At 36.6% G+C, this 17,168-nt stretch overlaps 1 protein-coding gene across 2 annotated transcripts in view; it reads right to left on the bottom strand.

The window, feature by feature from the left end:
- LOC117414193 (stabilin-1-like) overlaps positions 1–9,174 on the bottom strand; it is a 31,399-nt gene extending 22,225 nt beyond the window's left edge. Inside the window, exons 1-18 of one of the 2 annotated variants that reach the window (XM_058988536.1) lie at positions 8,733–9,174; positions 7,409–7,545; positions 6,841–6,956; positions 6,655–6,740; positions 6,424–6,493; positions 5,924–6,019; positions 5,608–5,727; positions 4,499–4,695; positions 4,136–4,266; positions 3,771–3,898; positions 3,497–3,570; positions 3,127–3,249; positions 2,660–2,794; positions 2,189–2,260; positions 1,850–1,963; positions 1,678–1,731; positions 933–1,013; positions 456–614 (exon numbers count right to left, since the gene is read on the bottom strand). In XM_058988536.1, coding sequence (XP_058844519.1) covers positions 456–614; positions 933–1,013; positions 1,678–1,731; positions 1,850–1,963; positions 2,189–2,260; positions 2,660–2,794; positions 3,127–3,249; positions 3,497–3,570; positions 3,771–3,898; positions 4,136–4,266; positions 4,499–4,695; positions 5,608–5,727; positions 5,924–6,019; positions 6,424–6,493; positions 6,655–6,740; positions 6,841–6,956; positions 7,409–7,545; positions 8,733–8,822 — 1,983 coding nt within the window. In that variant the 5' untranslated portion in view covers positions 8,823–9,174. The remainder of the gene's footprint in view (positions 1–455; positions 615–932; positions 1,014–1,677; positions 1,732–1,849; positions 1,964–2,188; positions 2,261–2,659; positions 2,795–3,126; positions 3,250–3,496; positions 3,571–3,770; positions 3,899–4,135; positions 4,267–4,498; positions 4,696–5,607; positions 5,728–5,923; positions 6,020–6,423; positions 6,494–6,654; positions 6,741–6,840; positions 6,957–7,408; positions 7,546–8,732) is intronic. The other variant, XM_058988535.1, reaches the window with a different exon arrangement.
- Between the last annotated feature and the right edge of the window lie 7,994 nt (positions 9,175–17,168).

The following is a 17,168-nucleotide window of genomic DNA, read 5'->3' as shown; positions in this document are numbered from 1 at the left end:
ACTTAATAGGGGTGATGGGTACCACTAAACAGCACCTGATGTTTAAAGGCCCTGGCTGCGCAAGAAATTACTGAAAAAATAGATAGGAACCAAGGTGCTGATTCAGGTATCCTGTAGGCTTGTTTGCTCGTTGTACTGGAATGAAGAGCCTGGAAATTCTAAAACAATACTTTTGTATTCATATTCTACAACATAAAATCAATTGGAAAAAAAATATTCCATAGTTTCTGAGGTTTCAGAACTCTGGACAGAGCACTTGTGGGATTAAGTGCCCTTGATTTTGTTGGCATATAGGACCCATGCCTGGCTAGGATAATAATTGGTACTCGTTTAGAGCGATAATCCAGTTACAACAGGTCAAAGTGTTATTTTAAAAGTACTTTTACTGCCACTTTAAATTAGATATCGCTAACATGGTTTTGGCACTGTGGTGCATCATAGAGAAAATATCTTACCATTACGATGTTATACTCGGTCACATCACATCTGTGGGGCAGGATTGGGACAATTGAAGGAGGAATTAAAATTCCATCTATGACGTGAATGATTCCATTTGATGCAACAATATCCTGCTGATTTAAAACCACTGCTTTGCCACCCAATACAATTCTGCCCTGTTCAGAAGCAAAGTATAACACAACAAGGCATTAAGACCGTTACTTCTAACACAGAATTGTCTTTTTATATCCCAAATGACTGAGAAGATTTTTTTTTAAAATAGATCAAGAAACTATGACCTTAGCGTTGTTTCAGTTTCCATGAATTTAGTTTTTTTCAGTTTTTCTTTTTTTACTATATCAACCCACCAGGCATAAGGAAATCATGTGAATGTTCCTGTGCAAGGAAAACATGCTTCTCCAACAAATTACTGTAGCAGTTTTGTACCAACTACTGTATGCTGAAAGACAACACAACCAAAATGAAGAACTTACATCACTGGTAACGTTAACAGTGATTATTTGATTTGCCTTGGTGAGGATCTGGGGCATGGCAGCCAGCCTGTCTACAGTAACCTACAAAAAGAAAGACAATTACAGATCAGAATGTCATTATGGCAGGGAATCAAAAGGAAGTTGCTAATAACAGGATTTGAAAGAGGCTGTAAACCTCAACCCCCTTGAGCAGCAACAAATAACAAGACTAGTTCCCAAATTCCCATAATAATTCCGTACCTGTATTTAAATCAAAAGGTATGAAATCATTACTCCTTAAAGATCAGCAAATCCTGTCAACATAACCATCATGTGCAAACACAGAAAACATATCTGTGCTAGCTCAGTAATAGAGAGGTTTAACAAAGAAGAAAGAGAAGTAAAAAAGATATGCACAGGAAATGTAATAGAGTATCCATGAAGTGTAAAATATACTACGGATATTCTGAAATGCAAGCGATTATTACATAAAAATGCTAATAAGTCTTAACCCTTGATTCCAAATGATGAAAAAGGTCAGATGAAATTGTTCTGATGGCGTTTCAATGAAGTTTAGCCCAGAGGATAGAAGTGTTAATGCAAAATACATTGTTTTAAATTCTTTGTTCAGGAACAAGGCTGGACCTTTAATATAAAACAATGTTCTGATGGTGTTCTTTAGGTAGATTTGCAATGCGAATACTGTTTTTAAAACAAATGATACTGTCAGTTTACGAAGCTGGGGATCAAAGGGTTAATCCATTACCGAGGCTGATGCATAAATGTGATGTTTCACAAGCTCTTGAAGTTTTTTCTTTCCCTAAAAGACCAAACAAAAAAAGAATGCTTATAAAAACTGTACAATTATATCCCATTCATTTTCGAAAAGCACTCCTGTATGTGTGTAAGTGGGGTATGAGAGCAGAGATCATACTTACATCTGTAAGTAGATATATGATAGTGCCATCTCTGTGCTGATCCACTGCCTCGTTGGTTGGTACAAATACTGTGAAAGGACCAGGGCCTTCCAATATCGGAGACATTTCACAGTTCTATAAAACATTAAGCACACACATCAGCAAGGACTCCTGTTTCTTACTAATGCCTTGCTATTGTTATAGAGAAACTCTCTGAAAAGAGATTAGTTATACAGTGTCCATACATAACCTTCAATTAATGTTTTTTTTTTTAAATAATTAATTGTACAGTCTTGTAGCACCACAGTGTTTACAATACCACAACTCCATCATAATATCAACAATAAAAATGATGCATACCTCTAACAGTGTTTGATATCTACTGAACTTATGTTGGTTTGCTATGATTTCTTCAATTGTTTTCTTTGAATCCTATAAAAAAAAAAAAAAAAAAACGTTTTTGATTTGTATTTTCAATTCAATTGTGAATATCCCAGCAATCCCAGCAGGTGAAAGAGGTCTCTGTTCTTGCCCAATGCAAGTGCTTGAACGTCGAGCCACTACTTTCTGTTGTCCCACAGAAACACCCCCTTAGCAAAACATAGATGAGCACTGCATCTGTAAATAAGACACTTCCCTGATCAAACCCATGAATGTGTCTAAATTATCAAACCTGTTACCCACACGCTGCAGAGAATCATGCTCCATCAATGTGCTCAATAGTTATCACATGCTAAGGAAAGTGTTACAGGTGGAAGAATGAAAAATGTGAAGTAGTGGGGGGGTGGAATGTGACTTGACAATGAGGAATTGTTAGCTGTCTGTTGTTACCTGCTCATTTTCTGCATGCTCTGGACTGATGTTGGTTACTGGCTGGTTGATAATGTGAATGATCCCATTGGCTGCGGCGAGGTCACTCTGCAGTATACGGTACGTTTTACTTTGATCTCTTTGGAAGCTAAAGCTCTGGCCCAACACAGGAAATAACAATACAAAGAAAGTAGTTAGAAAAGAAATCTCTCACTAATAACAATTCACAAAAGGACTGTTGACTTAAAGCTCAACTAAAATCTGGTATATTTTTGCATACTTTACTATTAATGTTAATGCTGCTTTTGGACCTGTTAGAAACATTATACAGGGACACAACAGAAAGCTCATTTTTAATTTGTAGATATGATAGGCCACGAAGCTCAAATTACTTGGACAGGCAGCCCAACACACTGTAGGGTTATACCAAGTTAAACCAAAAGAAAGTGATGAGGAAACACGGGTACATATCGGTTTGTTGTAACTACCTTGTCTGCCATGAAATGAACTGGCTCCCCTCCCAGTGTCCAGAACACCTTGTCTTGTAAATCACTGAACATGTGCAGGCCAATAATCATGTGCAATTTGCATAAGTACTTTTCTGACATCCCCTTAGAAATGAGCCAAAGGACAGGAGACAAAAAAAACAAACGTTTAAATATTTCCTTCCTCATGAAACTACATACATATTCTAGATTTAATATGGATGCTTTTACAAGGTAAATAAAAACCAAAAACACTGTGCTGTGTTGAGTTTTACAGTAGACAAGGATATAGCTGCTTCACTATTAGCTGCAGTTCAAATCTAGACAGAATCCTAATGCTTAGTATTGCTGTTTTTATTTGACACATACTTACAGTTACTGTGAACGTTGAGGCTGGAACAAATACTGTAAATAGTCTTTTGCTCAAGGCAAGTTCACATCCCTTTTCTGCAATAAAATATGCAAAGAAAACCATTCATGAAACATTCATATTAGATCCTACACATTTTTATTTTGTTCCCCTAACTGTAGCAAAACAAGGAATGAATTTCAAGCTTTAAGTAAGCCAGTTGTGTCCTTGTTTTAGTCACTCAGCAATCAGTTACTGTGCTAGCATGTTTAAGACTATTAAGAAGACAGTGACATACCGAACATATTAATCGCACTGGTAAGTTTTCCTTTATGTCTTGACTCTGTGTTCAGCTCCAAAATCCTTTCTATGATGTTTCCATAGCAAAACGTACCATCAGAAATCTGCCCCTTCTTGCAAACACAGCTTAAAACAAAAGAAACACCCAAACTGAATATATTGTAAAAGTACATGTTCATATAGTATTACCTGCCAGCTAACAAGTTAAAAAAAAAAAAAAAAAGTTACTGATAGATACTTTTTGGCAATTACATTACACATCGGGTTTAACCCTTTCCCTTCTGAATTTTACAGAAACAATTATACTGTTTCCGAAATGTGTTGCGCCTAAAAAACCTCACCTGTAACCCACAGCATTCTTACCTAGCCGTCCCATCCAGTCCCGTTACACATTTTGCACTTTTGTCGCAGCTGTCTTTCTTGCACACATCTTTTAATGTACAGCCAGCTGAGGGATTGGCTCCTTCCATCCCACTCTTACACACACACAATGTCTTTGAAATAAAATGACAAACGTGCTGAAGTGAATTAGTATTTCAAAAATCATTTCAAGAGACACAGCTTTCAAAATAAAACGTCCTCTTTCTAACAAAGTAGGGTACAAATACAGATTTGAAAGTTTTATCTGGTCATTTGAGACCTATGCTAAACAAGAATAAATTACTACGCTTATGCATAATATAAGCCTTTTTATTTCCATAAAACATAATGGATAGGGAAATATACCTTTCCTACGCTTTTATATACACAGTTTGTTGAGTTTGTAGGACAGTCTCCATTGTCAATCAAGCATGGGTTTACTGGAACACACACTTTCCCATCTCCTTGGTAGGCTTCTTTACATCTGCAATCATATTTCCTTTGTCCATGGTTTACACAGTCAGCATTGTGATCACAGACGTTCTGGGCACAAGGATCTTGAGCTAAAAGCAAATGATTTATTAGTGTAGATAATAAATACAAACTGAAGACTAATACAAATGAACACTGTTATTGAACTACACAAAATACCCATTAACATGCAACAAATTTCACTACTAACTAACTCTTTAATCCTATAAATACAGTAGCAGCATTATCCACTGGTCCACCTTGTCTTTTGGTTATTTTCTTGTTTTTGTATGCTGCAGTTCCAGATATACTGCACAGTACAACTGCACAGTTCTACCTGCTCTCTGATCACTTCCTGTACAGAAGGTGACATCACCACATATCGGCTAGATTACTGAAGTATTGCACAGGAAGTGATTTTGTACCAGGAAACAACGTCGCTGTCCTTGAACTACCTGCATATCCCAAAAAAAAAAAAAAAGAAAGAACCAAAGAATCTCCTACACAAGAAAAGAGGGATGTGTTCTAATGTTGCAACACTAATATGAGATTAGAACATTAGAATGTATTTCCTGTGCGATTTCCAATTTATCTTTACCCTCAGAGAGTAGAAATTGTGCCTTCAGCAAAAAAAAGTAGTAAATACATTCTTTGTGGGACTTTCTGATATAAAAAAAAACCAGCCTGTCCTGTCTTCTTCACTGGTATCAATGGGTGAGTCAGTAACAACCAGCAGCATCCTGTCTTTCATGCAGCTGATAAAATACTTAATTTACAAGTTCATCGCCAAGCAGGTTTTTATATTTTGTACAGTATTAAGCACAGCAGAACTATATAAACACACAACCAACAACTATCTCAACAAGCAGGATCAAAAGAATAAGGACAAAGAATACAAATAATGAAGAGAATTAAACTTCTGCAGGCCTAGTTACCGTACTACCACTTTTTATTTTTTTTTACTGTATAGTTGAGTGATGCGGTGCTTTTAGAAAATGTCTTACGCAGGCATTGCTGTCCAGTTTTCTGGAAGCCAGGCATGCAGCCACAGACAGCAGTCCCTCCAGCACCTTCATTGCAAACAGAATTCTCCCCACAGTCCATACCATGACACAGCTGAGATTCTGCAGTAAGAAAAGACAATACGGTGCATACGCATACATTGCTCACAACACATACCACATTTTATTCTATATCGCTGTACATTTATTATATCACATGGGTAAGGGCTGGGGCCATACCGTTTAAAGTAATGTATTGCTTGCACAGTATGCAAATTAACTTCAAAAGTCCTGAATGCCCATAGTAATCCCCAATTACCTTGGTCACACCTTACTCCAGTGTATCCTGTCTCACAAATGCAGCTTCCATTTCCTCCAATGCCAGAGCTGCATATTCCATGAACACAGTCACACTCTGCAATAGAGGGAACAAACAGAGGACACAGCTACTTTCAATTAACATGAAAGTCACAGGACACCACTTAGTAATTTCAGTCGTCACCCTAAAGTAATTGGCAACTTCCTCCCGGAACTAAACAGATAGGAAGCAGACAGGTCTGCTCAATGTTTGTATTTTTAAATGTTAAATTTAATAATTGAAGTACCTGACCTATATACTGTAGCTTCTTTCATAATTTCACATTTATTATCTATCATAATATGATAGATATTGGGGGAAAATGTCTACATATTCCCAAAAGTGAAAATAACTTTTATACAGTGGCAACAGCAAGGCACTTTCTAACAAAGCCAAACACAGACTCATTATGCTACACACGTATAAAAATAAACTATAAATATGCTGAAAAGCCTGCTTACCTAATTGACAGTCTGGCCCATATACATTTTCATCTTTACACTCCTGACATGCAAAGCCACTAAACCCAGCCTAAGGTGCAAAAAACAACCGGGAAAATATGTTATGGGCATTTCATTATAGAAACAGAAATGAACACATTTTTCATTTTTAGAACACTGAATACAAGATTGTGTTCAAGTTAACAAAATTCCATCTTTAAATATGACAGCTATAACAAGTATGATAATTACCTCACAAATGCAAGTTCCATTCCCAGTCACTCCGTCCATGCAGATACCTTTCCAATTGCAGGGCTTGCCAGACTTGCTGGGACAAGCTGATAATGCAGAGTTACAGTTACAGACATAGATACACATGCCTTCCTATCATATCAATGTTAAACACAAGTTAAAAAAAAATAAAATAACAATACTCACGCATGCAGTCAGGTCCCCAGAACCCAGGGCAGCACTTGTGTTCGGTGACATCTTTTTCACAGGTATGACTGCAACCGGACAGGGTCAGGGTTTCTTCTCCCAGGTCTACAAGGTAACTTAAACGTGATGACATGCTCAGGTTATAATCAGGGCAATTCCTGGTTTTCTATTCCAAATCCTTTTTAAAATCGATTCTGAATTCCAATTCATTTGATATTTTAGAGACATAATAATTGTTTTGATTGTTCAACTGCTTTCATTTGCAGCCAATTTAATTGACTAACAAGGATTTCAGTTTAAGTAATTTGTTGCCATTGTTAGAAGATCGTTTTTAACAGAATACAGTTAATTGCAATTTTAATCAATGGTGTGTTGGAATTCATTAAAAGAGAACGGGAATTTGGAATTGGGAACTGATTTTAAAAAGGAACTGGAATTGAAAACCCTGGTTAGAATGAATTCCAAACATAAATGCATGATGATAAATGAAAAAGAAAATCAAATGAAAAATGAATGAATGTCTACCATCAGCAACCGTGCAAACACATCCCCTTAGATGTCCGTTTACCTGCAGCCTTTGACTCCAGTGATCTGGGTGGTCCTTCTGGAACCTGGAGGACACCATGCTCTAGGAACGGCCGCGCAAGAGGTGCACACTGTGCTGAACTGGAGAGTATTGCGTGCATCACATCGACTGTCCTGTGCCTGGAGAAACAGCTTGGTCTGGGTTACTCAATCACAGTGCATCACTTCACTTCATGCACCATCCAAACCCATTTCAATAACTAAGAAGCCATACTAAATACAAAACCACGTAACTTGTTTCAGCACCAGATCGAATAACAAGTCATAGTGCTTTTTCTAATGTTAAAATAGCATATTAAACAGCTACTTTGGTGCATGTAATCTGTGTGTAGTGCACCATTTGACCGTAACTTCGATAGGTAGTATTGAGTTTACGTTGTGCTGAAATGATTAAACCTTGTCAGATATTGCAGGTATCGGTTTGCTCCTGTGTTGAGTGAATCTTGCAGAGCCAAGCTATAAGTACAGCAGTGTTCAGTGTATCTTTTTGAAAGTCTTACATTTGGTTGTATTAGAGGGTCTCTGAAGGAAGTCAAACACAAACACGGCTGTCTGTGACCGTTATCTACTGTTCTGAAACATGTTGGGAGCTGTCTGTCTGACTCACTCCTCTATAACTTTAAACACTCACTCAATCCAGTCCAGTTGTTAATTCTTTGTTAAAAAAAAAAACCTGTTCATTTTTTTAAGAAATATTTTTATGCTGAATAGTGGTATTTAAAATTACTTAGCATTGACTTTTTTAATTGTATTACAACATTTCATTTTTATAGCACTTATAAGATGTCTTCATCTGCATACATCTGAAGAGTACTCCAATATAATATGCAAGTGTTGAGACGACAGTAATCTACTGTATACAACTTTCAATCCTAACATTACTGGGGGCTGTTGTCCACCACTGTGGGCCCTATTTCGATCTATTAAATATATACTGCAAGAAGACCCTGTTCATTTTCAAGCTTTCATTTTGTAACATTATTTTATGTTTAAATCAAAGACAATGTTCAGTTGAATGATTTGAAAACCGAAAATCCCAATAAAAAAAACCAACAACAATAATTAAACAAAACAAAAAACATGAAAATCAACAATATGACAGTTTAGGCATACTTAAAACACATTACACTTCATTAATAAGACATTATTTACTGAAATGAATCCCCTTTGTTCTTTGCTAAACAGCTGCAGATTAGGAAGTGAACGTTTGCTCAGAAACAGGCACAACTCAGAAAACACACCCAATACCATATTTCCTTTCTATATTGTTGAAAAAAAAAAAAGTTATAAATTGTTGCTCATCTTACCGTTTTCTTCTGTGCCTCAGCTGAGAGCATTAAACATATAACCAAAAGGAAAAACATCTTGAAACTGATCAGGCCCCCCGCCACCCCCATCTAAAACCTGCAGGAAAAAAAAAAAACTTCTCAAGATAAGCCTGTATGGCTCAGTCTGAAATCCTCAGGGACACAATCAAATATTTGCATACAGAAAGACTCCCCAGTGAATGAAAAAATACTTCAGATTTCACAAACAACCTTCATAGAAAGGATCTGATTTACATTTAATAGAAGACAAAGGGAAACAAAAACTGAACAAAAAACAAGAAAAAACTACGGATTTCCTTTCCTATATCAGCTCGGAGCACTGGAAGGAAACCCTTTCTAGCCAGCTGATTGGATGGCAAGATCCTGCACCTTTAAAGAAGAAAGAAACTATTACTAACTAATTAACAATGCCAACTTTTTAGATCTGATGTTATATAATAGTTTGTCTTAATGAACTTGGTCTGCTTTTGTGAAAAACAAAACAGCTGTCATTCCAATCACAACATAGTTCATTCGCACGCTGCACCACCTAAAATAAAGCCACATTTTTGGGGAACAGCGGCACAAAACAGTACTTAAATGTGTTTAGCATGACAATTTCTCATTTTAAATCCTGAGAAGCAGATTCTAAAATGTAGCCTTCAATGGTGCAACCAATCATGGGTGGTTAATAAAAACGAAAGAAAACAATATCACAACAACATAGTATATGTAAGAAGTGTGTGTAGCAAATATTAATTGAAAGTTTCAACATGGAGGAGCAGTTTCCAACACATAGCCTTTAACTGGTCAGGCAATCAGGTCTTAGCCCTTTATAAAAAGTCAACACAGCCTAGATCACAGTGTAATGCCTTCCATTGATACGAGTGTGACATTCAGACAAAACTGGCAGACAGGTGCCTCCAGTATATCTTTGTGAGCAAGAATATATGTCCTGCAGTTGTAATATCAGCATTCCATGTGACTTTATTAATGCATTCCAAAAAATGCATTAAAAGTTGGACATTTTCAATGTAGAAGATTTTAATTAGAAGGCAAATCTTAATGAGAAGCATGGCTTATACAAAATTATACCACTCAAATTTTTTCCTTGATTACTAATATATGTGTGTGTCTATATATATATATATATATATATATATATATATATATATATATATATATATATATATATATATATATATATATATATATATAGACACACACACACACGTCAAGAATGCAGAAGAAAACAGACCAGAAAATAAAGACCCTTACAAACCTACATGAGTGGGGAAAGAAATCCCTTTCAAAACTGATTGTTAAGGTTTTCTTTTTATGGTATAGCAAGTCTAGGCTCTGGGATAACAACACAGAGAAATGCAATTAAGTGTTTTCAGACTGCTTTGTAGAGTTATGGCTTCATAGCAGATAGTCAACAGTTTTTCAACTGGGTGCTGACTGTTCTTGCCAAAAGATTTCAGTGTTCCATCACCTTAAAGTTACATACGGAATTCGACGGCTTGAATGTTTTTTAAACAAAAGAAAAAATGTCCCATCATCAGTTCTTGAACACAAGCTGCTGATGCCTATTTCCTCCTATTGAATTTGCATGCAATGTATTGTTTCCAGTCAAGTGTGAGAGAAATATATCTGTCAGATAAAAAAGTGAGACTGGTAGGGTTGCCAAGTATCTATTTTGCCGCTTCTGCAAGTTCTCAAATTAATCCACAACCGGATGTAAATGATCAGGTTTGGTAAAGCAACGCAAACTACATGTTTATTGAGCGCAATTTAGCTTTTACACTGGAATGCAGTATACTTTAAATAAAAAGGAGGAACTGCTAAGGTCTTAAACCCCTTACAGTAAACTATGTGCAACTCACCGTTTCTGCAACCTCAGTTTCCTTATTCTAGTCTATCTGAAATTGCCAAGATAGTGATTTTTCATCTGATATTCTTTTGAATAAAAAGGGAACAAAAATGGAACAGGAGTTTATTTTTATTTTGCAAGACTATTGGTGTGTCGGTGGACAGAATGCTGTGTCACCTTCATACAGCTCAGTGAAATCCGAAAGATTCATTTCAGTTTTGACAATTACTGACACAAAAGTCTTGTCTTGACAATCTGGGACTCCAGGAGGGTATTCTTGGGGAGGTATAAGGGTTAAGGTGAAGTTAACTTCGTTAAGCTAAAAGGCTCTAAACCATGTACTAGAGAAGTGTCTCTCCTGCAAATACAGATGTGTTTGTTGATAAATGTAATAAAGACAAAAATAAAATACCTCTATTTATATGTTTAGAGAGCTAGATATGTGCTATATTGCAACCAGGACTGAAAACGTAACGCAACCCTGTTTGTATCATAGGAACCTATATAAACTAGTTTAATATTCCTAAACTGGTGGGTTAACGCATACTGTATATTTTTTTTATGTTTCGGCATGAATAAAATTTCTCTTCTGGCAAGATGTTAAACACACATGCACGCTATTCTTCTTTTTCATCGTATCACTGCCTCTTCCAGCATTCACAGTGCCTGGTGGACTTCAGACCTACAGGGTTATTCAGTGCTCCTGTGATAACAAGCACACAGATGAATATCAAGAACATAAAAGGAAACTATTTCACAAGAGATTTCCCAGAAAACATCGCCACCAGATGTATCACGGTCTCTGTCTGGCACACAATGTGATTTCCTGTGAAATCAGTTGTTTTTCCCGTCAGCAGAAAAGTGTGTGGATTTTACGGATAACAAAATGCACATCTCTAACAAATGCACATCTTTAACTCTTTCTAGTCCAGTGGATGATGGAGTTCATATCAGGTAATGTTTGCGATGCCGGCGTAGAAGATAGGAAAACAGCACTGGGGAGACCAAAAGATATATATAGATATTGATAGATATATTATAACATAGCCTCTCTGTACTCAGGCTCCTTTGCACACTGAAGCAGCACACCCAGGCACAGAACTTGCAGTTTCAAGCACTTTCATGCACTTTTATTTACACAAACAATATAAAACAAACAAAAGCAAGTCTAGCTCATATGTAGAGCCTTCCTAAACTCTGCACCGTCCCTGACTACTCACTGGATGGCTAAGCCGTTTACCAGCCAAACACTTTTTTTTACACACACTTTTCACACAATACCTTTCTCTCATTAAACAGAGTGGTTCTCCTCTCACTCCAGCTCCCTGGTGGTCTCTCCTAATGGACCTGCAAGCTCTCTTTTTATAGTATGTGGCTCTTCCCAATTGACACCAATTACCTTGCTTGGGAACAGCCACATTCTTGCATGTTTTTGGCAGGGACAAGAATTAACCCCATTCCTGCCAACCACCACCAAAACACATACAACACCCACACTTTATTTACACTCAGAGCTCTTACTCTGCCACTATATATATATATATATATATATATATATATATATATATATACACACACACTACTATTTTGGATTGTTGTCAACCATAGTTTCAATACACTATGGAGATATTGTTTTGACAATTATCTAAAGTGCTCTATAGACACACACAGAGTTAACAGGGATAGCAGGGTTAGAAACTCACACCAGTCTTGCAACCAGCCCTGGATTTTAGAATTACCCTCAAACTATATTATTTAAATGTCCAAGAGCCAGGACAGTTGCCCAATGTTAAATAAATTGTTCCAGCTGCACGACCACTGCGAATACTACAAGACTAGTTCACGTCCCTGATGGAAAAAATCACATGTTTCAGTTGTATTGATTATTATTATTATTATTTATTTCTTAGCAGACGCCCTTATCCAGGGCGACTTACAATTGTTACAAGATATCACATTATACATTATTTCACATTATACAGATATACATTATTTTTAAATACAATTAGCCATTTATACAGTTGGGTTTTTAACTGGAGCAATCTAGGTAAAGTACCTTGCTCAAGAGTACAACAGCAGTGTCCCCCACTGGGGATTGAACCCACAACCCTCCGGTCAAGAGTCCAGAGCCCTAACCACTACTCCACACTGCTGTATTATATACTTAATATAAGAAAACATTGAATTATTTGGATAATCCATTATTTCAGACAACTGAGCAGCAGCCAACATCAAAACATAACACCCCTAGTAGTTACGAATCCAGCATGTACAATTATTTGCCAAAACAAACAAAAGTAAGACATTTCCTTTTGTAGTTTTTCCACCTATATTACAACCAGGACTGAAAATGGATTGCTAATTTACCACATCATTGACCATACCATATGTACAATACTGTATGATGTCCTCAACAGCATCACTGAACATTATTAACTGGTGCAGAAAAAAAAAAACTTACACCCTCTGATGCACTGAATGTGACACAGCTTTTATAGTATTTTTGCTAGAGGAGAAGAGAATAACAGGAATTTAGGGCCAAGGTCACAGCCAACAAGAACTTCAGAATGCTTCACGCACCCCCCTGGGAAGCACAACATTTCCGTCTTTTATACAACATCAGCATTTAAACTGGCAACAGCTTTAACAAACAGGACTAGGAAAGATGTTTAGGTTTTCCTTTAAGGTCTATTAAAGACCAATTTACTCTTGACAAGCAATAAATCAAACAAAAACAAGAAGCAAACAGGTCTAGAAAAAACTGTTTTTTCACATCACTTTTTTTCTTATCAGAAGATTTAAGATTGTCCTTTTTTTCATGTATTCTTCTGACAACAAAGGAATGAAACGTACTGTTCTCTTTCAATGTCCTACAGAACAGTGGAACGGGCAGTGCTGTGTGATACACTGCCATTACAGAATCTGTTCCCTGTCGGTGGGATGAGGTTAAAAGCTCTATAACCACGAATGCAGACTAGCCCGGCTCTTCTTCACTGAGGTTAAGATGCTCACTTGCAGTATATGGGGTCGCCTAGTTCATGCCCAGCCTCTGCCCTGTTACAACAGCACTGATTTGAGATCCTCTTTTCCTTTAAAGGAGGGCTTACTAAACAACACAGTGAAAATGAGATTCATAGAGGTCACGTGGCAACATGGGTCCCAATGTTTTAACACGTGTGCCATTTGAAATGCTAGTGTCCATTTTATCAGCCAGATAATAAAAAGTGCAAACCAATGGAAATGTACAGTGACAACTGTGATTGGCTGACACACTATGGCAACCTTGGAAAACTTTGATTTGAAGCATTGCTAGAGCTAAAAAACAAAAAGAAAACAACGTGTGTTGTTAATCAGTACAGTGCATGTTTTCATACAGGTTTTTATATAGGGGGGATTTTAATAGTTTACAACCTGCTCGGCTCGCTAATGACCATGTTGTTTTGGCATAGCACACACATGAAAAGGTTAGTAAAAGGTAGACTCCAGTTGCTTAACTGTATCTGAAAACATAGACAGAATACCAGATTTATTGTCAGGGTCATTAATTCAGAAGGTTACTAATGAGACCTGTCTGCCTTCATCAAACAGCATTAATACAATACCATTACTTGTGCCAATGTTCCCCTCTTCAAAGCCCCTTTTCACAAACATTAGTAGCTTAAGGCCCAATTAAACACCCAGTCTTGTGTTCTGTAAAAGAGGTTTGCCATATCCAACTTGAGTTTGAACCACCTGCCATGGCCACTGCCTGCAACAGAATGTGAGCCTGTAAAGCAGTATGTGTGCAGCTGAACCAGAGGCTTACTACAAGCTAACTAAATCACATTTTCCTGTTTCCAGGGACCAAAAATCACTGATCCAATGACTGTTAATGTACCCTTCCTGTAACAGAGAGTCGCTAAAAACACTGTTACCACAACTTTGATCACCACAGAAGAGAGTTTGATTGATCCAATACAAATCAGGCAAGAACAAAGCCAGGAACATCAGAGGACTTGGGAATCTGAAGACAGAGGAATATCTAGAGGTTTAGTTCAGTAGTTTCAGCCAGGAATTCAGATTTCAGTGAACCATTAATTCAAGGCTGAATACGGGATTGGTTTGCTAAAACACCAATCCAAATCACTCCATGTTACATGTCCATATCTGAGCAGCATTAGGAAATGACAATAATAAAAATAGGCTGTAAAACTGGCATCAATTTTGTACTTGAATTAATACATCCCCAGCATTTATGATAAGTTGAGAAGTTTATGAATCAATCACAGAATGCAGAAATAATTACCATTTGTCTATCCTATTTGATCTAGTATGTCAAGTATAAACAACTGCAGGTATTACCCAACATTAAGCAAAGACCACAACACTGAAAGTGTGTTTCCAGGAACAGGCAGCTGTTTATTCCATGCGAATGAATGTTTATAGGAAACACTTCAGGAGTAAAAGCTGCCTATAGGTGTCAGGAGATTTATGATATTTTGCTGGCGGTATTACACAGACGTAAACAAATAAACCAGCAGGAAGTTAATGGAAAGATGGTTCCACAGACAAGGAACGCTCAGGGTAATGTTACTTGGAGCACTTCAGACAAACCACCACTGTTCTGGCATTTAAAGTATTGTGAATTGATGTTTACATGGCAATGTGAATGCTCTTCAACCTTGTTTACAGGCAAAGTAATTCAAAATGCATGATACATGTGTACGACTCAACAAAGCATGTAACACAAATATATAGTAAAAGAATGGGGGGGGGGGGGGGTGAAAAGTGTTTCTTGCCTACACTTTGATGGAAAGATCCAAAACAACTTTTAAAACCCAAAGACACTGCCAAGATGCTCTCTTCCCTTTCCTGTTGTTCATTTCTCAAATTCCATTTTGATTAAAAAACAACAACAACAACAACAAAAGAGAACCACAACTTACTTGAAATCGTTCACAAGCAACCATGTTTTAACCCTAGTAGCTCTTGACTGGAATCACTTATAACATAATCTATACACATTTTCAACTCACATTGGTGATGGAATTGAAACACTGACAAGAAAATCTTTAGCCATTTTTAATAAAGCCACCAGAATGTCTGTCTAAATTGCTACCAAGTTTCTTTTAGGACCACTAATAAGTACAATTAAATGTCAATTGGAAATGGAATTCGCCAGACATGTAATTTGGTTGTATTACTGTATGTTTCAATATGTGGCATACAGAAATGTGAAATGCAGTAGGATTTTATTAGTGGAGCAGTTAAACCATATTCACTAACATTGCAGTTTGGTTAGTTCGTTGAAAAAGTTTACATATTTTTTCAAGCTGTTTTTTTACCCTGTTGATGATACCAAAATATAAAATGTAGAAGAACAAATAATTAAGGATATGTTAACAACAATCACTACAAAACAAAACAAAACTGTAGTCTAATTACTATATTCTTTCACATTACACTAGGCAGTCACATACAGTTTAAAAGGAAAACAATGCTTTGGGTAATACATGTATGACATTCTTTTACAGGCAATGCTAATTGCATTGGAATAAAGCGTATTTTCAGGTCTTGTATAAACAGCTTTTAAGTTAAACACATTCAGGCTTAAATAGTGTATAGATAAAACAAATGTCATGTAAGCCTTAATTTTTAAAAATGAATAGGACGATTTTACTTCTTTAATTTTGTTTAACAAATAAAACAATAAATAAAACAATTCTCCTGCTGTAAAATTGTCGATTTAGAATTGAAGCTATGCATAGCAAACATTTAGTTCTGGATTGGTATTTATTTGATTTTATTTGGAAAATATCTGTTTGGCATTGTTCTAGCAGTAAAATAAAAATTGCTGATGGTTTTGTTAAGTGTTTTCAAAATTGCTTGTGGTTTTGAAATGGTCCTCCAGGAAAAGGTCAAATTTCTTCTTCAAATCCAGGAAAAGCATGAGTGCCAAGGGATGAACAAACAGTATTTGGGGCCAAGTTGAGTGTATGTATCTCTTGGAGAATTTTGTCTGATAGACAATTAATAAGACAGAACAATTTGCTGTTTAATTTTAAAACCTGTTCTTAGACATAGGCTGGGACCAAATCAAAACTTTGACAACCCGCTAATCGCACTTAACAAAACTGTATTTAATAGCGTTTTCTTTTTTTTTTGTAAGTATCTTATTTCTTCCACTCATAAAAAGAAAACGCTATTAAATACAGATTTGTTAAGTGTGATTAGCGGGTTGTCAAAGTTTTGATTTGGTCCCAGCCATAGTCAAACTGTTTATGGCTTTACCCCAACACAAATGAGAATGTACAGAGAACCTGCTGCTTCTCAGTCATAAAACACTACACATTCCAGTGAGGTAATAATTGCACTAACCTGAAGAGTTTAAATACCACCAAACCTCAGCTGTGTATTCATTTACAGCAGAGATTTAATGCAGATCACAAGCCCAACAACATGGGGTTTATTTGTGTGCTAAGTTATTTACCTTTGATATTAAAATATTACAAGATGAATTTAATCTGCTTTTTAACTGCTGCTTCACTGTCATGGACCACAGAGGGGATGCTACTTGGTTCTGA

The sequence above is a fragment of the Acipenser ruthenus genome, chromosome 16 (genome assembly GCF_902713425.1).
Source record: "Acipenser ruthenus chromosome 16, fAciRut3.2 maternal haplotype, whole genome shotgun sequence".
Lineage (NCBI taxonomy): Eukaryota > Metazoa > Chordata > Actinopteri > Acipenseriformes > Acipenseridae > Acipenser > Acipenser ruthenus.
Note: the sequence above shows the minus strand (reverse complement) of the source record. Positions and strands in the feature narration are given on the sequence as shown.